The following is a 5,404-nucleotide window of genomic DNA, read 5'->3' on the forward strand; positions in this document are numbered from 1 at the left end:
GGGTGGGGGGTGGGTGGGTGGAAATCACTGTATACTTGCCTCATTTCTTACAATCTTTTTCTAGGAGTCTGTTACTGGAAGTATACCATTAGGCCTCTTATTCGATGCATTACAGTTGTTTTTAGAATCTTTTATATTCTACTGGCTTGTGATACAGTGCAATTACTATGTACTGACCGTTCAGATACTGAGCTGATACAAACTGACTTTTGTAAGGGATCATTTAAACATATGCCTCAATCAAAACTAGAGGAAGTTCTCTTATAGAGACTAAAGACAGACTCTAGAGTGCTGGAGAGGACAAGAAAGAGCTATACTCTGTGATGACTTGAAGTCTGCTCATCACTGTCAGTCACACTCTTTTTAAATCAATGCCATAGCTGGTGTCAGTAAGGCAGTTAACATTCTCTCCCATCTGCTCCCGTATTTTGCCTCTTATTTCATGAATATTGTTTCCCTCTGTCTCAAATTCATATTTGGCTGATGCCATAGGAATATGCATGCGACAGAACTAGCTCATCTGGGCCCACATCAGGTTATACATCTTGGCTTTCCTCCCTCTGGTTGCTTCAGTAGCTTTATGTGATTTCACCCACTAGATCAATTATCATGTTCCTCCTATAGAGCCAAAGGGAAAGCACCGCAGTCATTTGCCTGCCACCAACAGTGATGTCCTTTCCAGCACGTGTAGAGTCCCCCTTCCACACACAAGGAAGTGATCAGCCAGACTTCTCTGCCCTTCGAGCAGCTCCAGCTCATATCCCTTAGAGGAGAGTTAACACATATATCAAGTGACACCCTCTCATCCCAACCCACAGCCTTGTGTCTTTGGTACAATTTTAAATCAGTGCTCTCATTATTCAGGTTCACGGAAGGACAACATCTGTAAGGATTTGCTCTCTCTAAAGTAAAGCTGTTCATTCATTTCCTGCTTCTTCAGCCACAGCCTTGCCTTCAGACACTTGGCTTCTTTCAGAATCACAGAAGGACTGAGGTTGAAAGGTACCTCTGGAGGTCACCTAATCCAACTGCTCAAGCAGGGTAACCCAAAGCCAGGGTACCCAGGACCATGTACAGTGAGCTTTTGAGTATCTCCAGGGAGGGAGACTCCACACCCTCCCTGGGCAACCTCTGCCAGTGCTCAGTCATCCTCATACTAAAGAAAGTCTTTCACTCACCCTTTGTCCTGTCATTGGACACCACTGAAAAGATTCTGGCTCCATCCTCTTCAGGCATTTATGTACATTTGGGATGTCTTTTGAGAGACATCTCCTCAGTAAGGTCCCTGCATGGCTGATGAAGAGGCACCTGGTGCCCTCGGTAGGAAAAGGGACAAGTACAGAGGACCTAAGTGTCAGAGAGGAGGCTGTGAAGTGACTGCAATTCCCAGCCCCTGGATGAGGCATAGCCAGTGGACAAGGCTTTGTGCTTACTTGATGGCTAGTGAGCTCTGCGGTGCTGTGAGAAGACTGACCTCTATTACAGCATGGGAACAGGTCATCTCCATTCCCAGGTTCCTGCTGGATACTTGGGAAAATTTCATGTTTGTCTTCGCTGGGAAAAAAAATAATGGTGCACCCCAGAACAGGATCTTCAGTTTGACGTGCCCATTTAGGGCTAAATCTCTTCTCTCCTTCATCGCTTTTGTACAGACGTACATCACATGAGACATTCCCAACTCCAAAGGCTATGAGGTGACATAAGGCCTCTAAAACAGCATTGGGGACGGAGGTCTGTAGTCCTTCCTTTGGCAAGCTCCCATGAGTGCTGCCTGAGCCTCAGCAGATTAAGCACTGAATAATACAAAGGCATTGTGCCATAGTTAAGGCATTTTATGGTAAATCGAATTGGCTTAGTGGATAGTTAATGCTGGAGTTCCCCCTAGAGGACACGTAGGCTCACAGTAGATGAGTCACTTCATCTTATAAAAGTTCCCAATCTGTTTGTGTACGTATATGGACATTCTCATTTATTTCCAGTGAAAATTGCTTCATTTCAGAGTGGGTAGTGCCCTCTCTTATCTAACCTGAACACAGCTGCTGTTATTATCCCCCTGGCAATAACTGCACTTGGGGCATAACAATTGTGTAGCACAGAGCTATCGGGGGACTACAGTAAAATAAAGTTCTTTCCAGGCTGACGTGCATCTTTAGAAAGGATATGAATCAGTCTGGAAAGTTTATAAACCTGGACTCAAATGATTTCCAGCAGTCCTGTTATATACCCATGCTTACTAGTACCAGGAGAAGGAGTGGGAACGCAGGCAGTGGTAAACCAGGAGGAGAGTTTCCGTGGAACTGAGATACAAGAATTCAGAACTCAGCCAGCTCAGCAGGTCCCGCTAAAGCTTCAGCCAGGCAACTTGTGTCACATTGCACTTGACAGTGTTTGTGATAAGGACAAATGTTTAGGTTTGAGGCAAAACCAGCATTACGCCCTTATGTAACTCTTAGCTGATACCACACATGGATCCTGGAAGCGAGAACTTTGCAGTAAAGTCAGCCCTTCCTAGAGCTGAACCTCTGACTAGATCTCCACTCAACTCACCCATTCTTTTCTGATAAAAAAGGTGGCTTCAAAATAGCAAGTGAAAACAGCTGAAAGCTATAATCTTTACACACCAGAATCTTCCTATAATAAACTCTCATCACTACACTAATCCCATTTCAGAAGATACACATATTGGCAAAGTTATAGGAATAACATGTACTTGTTCACTTACTAGACAAAACTATGAAGGATTGTCAAATAATTCTCAGGCAGTTTAATGAACTAAGTACATCCTGTGGTGCACTTGTCCAGGCTTTCCATCATCTCTAAATTGAATCATTCTGTAAATGTCCTCTTATAATCATCAGAAAGCAGTGAATGTTTACATACAGATGATGTGCCCCTCTTCTTAACAAAACTGAAAGCTTAGTTGAGCCTACCCAGACTTTGTACTCCTCTGTGCCTTTTGGCTGCGTGTGCATATTTCAGAGAGATGTGCTGTTGGATGGGGAAGTGGATGAGAAGAGTCAAGGTTCATGATATTCCTCCCCTTCCCTGCCTGCACACCACGGTTGAGTCAGCACAAACGCCTGCTTCTTTACCACCACTGGTGCCAGCTCAGCACACAGAGGAAAGCAAGCTCTTTCCCGTTCTCCTGTGCCCAACTAGTCAGAGCTGGAGGCTGGGAAACCCTCCCTGACTCCCAGTTGTGTGTGTGCCGCTGACTGGAGTCAGTGGGAGCTTTCCAGTGAACACAACTGCATCAGAATGATCAGTTTAACCGAGCCTCTTTGGCAAGCAAGTTTTCCAGTTGCTGCCCAGAGGTTCTGTATGTGTTAAGAATATTTTTTTTGTCAACCCATCCAGGAGCTGAATATTTGAAAACCTGCTTATCTCAGAGAGGCAAATCTCATTCGCATATTAAATCTGAGTCCAGCTGTAGTACTCTCCTCAACTTTCTGATTTAAGTGTTTTGGGTCAGTTTGTTTCTCTTAACTTGGCGAGTATGAATAGCACACATTGCTACCATGGGCAGCACTGTGCAAGCCTCACCGGGGCACTCCCTAAGGCCAAGTTCTTGTGAAAACAAGGGACAGGTATTCTACCTGAACAGTCTCTGCCTGTTCTTAGGTGGGTGAAAGAAATAGTTTGAAGAACAGGTAGACAGTGCATGCAGGGTCCATGCAGGTTCCCCACAAATGTGGTGAAGGATGGCAGCAGGGAGGTCTCTATGGTTCTTTGATCCTTTCTACCCCACCCTGAAAGAGCAACTTGGTCCTTAAGGACCATGTTCCTAGAAAAAACTGCCTGTTCTTTGAAAGCCTGTAAGGACTTTGTATAACCTTAACAATAGTTATACGGGGAGCCTCCACATAGCCAAGGGACATTCCTGGCCATCTAATCTTCCTCCTTACTTGTCAGCGCAAGAATCTTCCCTTTTGTGGCTAATAATTGGAAAAATAAACTTCCTGCCATCTCACTTCATTAGAACCCATTCTTTCTTCCTCCCTCCCTTTTTCTTTCCCTTTTTCTCTGATATTCTCTGTTTTGTCATTTTTGCTCTGTTATTTCACTTATAACAATCCACAGGAATGCAAAAATGTTTTAAGATAAAGCTTGTATTTTCCTTTCTGTGACATTTACGAAGGAGAGTCTGTCTTCTCCATTGTGGTCCATTTATTCCCTTTGTAGAAAATACATGATTCCAGACTTAATCTTCACAAGCCGTGTCTCTGCTTCCTTCTAGGACTCTATGGTGTTTTATTTGAGAAGCACACGGAGGCTGCCTTTGCCAATTACCGTCTCTGGGAATCATGTGGGTTTGTCATTGCCTTTGGTTATAGCACCAAATTGCAAGTTTACATCAAACTGTACATTTTATTGTCCGTGCTTGTGCTGTCTATGGTGACATATGGAGCAGTTGAATACCTGGAAGCTAAGAACTCCCGTGGCACACCTACTGCTACAAAGAAGGAAAATGTAGGACCCCCCACCCAGGAAACACACATGTAATCCAACAGGGTCAGAGTGATGGAGGCAAAGCAAGCTGGCTGGCTCTTCAGGCACGTCTCCATGGGTGTTCCGACATTGACCATCTCCAGAAAGTGGGTAAAGGAACAGATTTCAAGGACAGTATAATGCAAATGTCATAGGAGTAAAAATCTCTTTTGACATCTCAGCTTTATAAGTGAAGATTATCTGACTTCACCCTTTCATACAGATCATGAACTAAATGTTTTCTCTTTATTTAATTAATAAAGTCTTAATAAATGTAAACAAGACTCCTAAAGTCCTCACGTTTTTGTATCTGTGGATCAGACCTAGTACCATAGCTTTATAATCAAATCTGAAAAGCCCACATGCAATACCAGAAGATGACAGCAACTGGGGTTGTTCAGCTGACTGCAGACAACACATAATTTCATTGAGCCACTATTTATATAGACTTACATTGTTCTTATCCTGCATTCTTTAACACTTGCTGTAAATAACGTCAAGTTATAAACTGGCTGTATCTCCAGTTCCTATCTGAACACCACAAAATCCACTAACTGCAAAGCCCACCAACCTGTCTTAGGTCAGCAGAAAAATCATGTTTCTCCCCACAACATCTCTCTGTCCCAGAACTCTTTCCCTTTTGGTTTTCCTGTTTCCAGTTTTTGCCTCACCACTTACAGCAGCTTTCTCCCAAAACAGATGCCTTCTGCATGACCAAATCCTTCAGTCATGATGAACTTTCCTCACTTTCCCATCCATGGACAGAGATGTTTTCAAGATAAGCAGCCAGGACATGTTACCTGGGGAGCTCAGCCATGAAGAGGGTGCAGGTAACAGTGCAAGTCATCGAGTGAGAAGGAGGAAAAGGAGGATGGGCCCATGCTCTAATATCTCCTTGAGACCTGTAGACATCTAG

At 43.9% G+C, this 5,404-nt stretch overlaps 1 protein-coding gene across 6 annotated transcripts in view; it reads left to right on the forward strand.

Annotated features, from left to right (window-relative positions):
* The window catches only part of UNC93A (unc-93 homolog A (C. elegans)), a 27,404-nt gene extending 22,690 nt beyond the window's left edge, over window positions 1–4,714 (forward strand). For all 6 annotated transcript variants that reach the window (XM_014950431.1, XM_014950428.1, XM_014950429.1 and 3 more), the window contains one exon: window positions 4,238–4,714. In XM_014950431.1, coding sequence (XP_014805917.1) covers window positions 4,238–4,503 — 266 coding nt within the window. In that variant the 3' untranslated portion in view covers window positions 4,504–4,714. The remainder of the gene's footprint in view (window positions 1–4,237) is intronic.
* The last annotated feature ends 690 nt before the right edge of the window (window positions 4,715–5,404 follow it).

The sequence above is a fragment of the Calidris pugnax genome, unplaced genomic scaffold, assembly GCF_001431845.1.
Source record: "Calidris pugnax isolate Ruff unplaced genomic scaffold, ASM143184v1 scaffold24, whole genome shotgun sequence".
In the NCBI taxonomy this organism is placed as follows: Eukaryota; Metazoa; Chordata; class Aves; order Charadriiformes; family Scolopacidae; genus Calidris; species Calidris pugnax.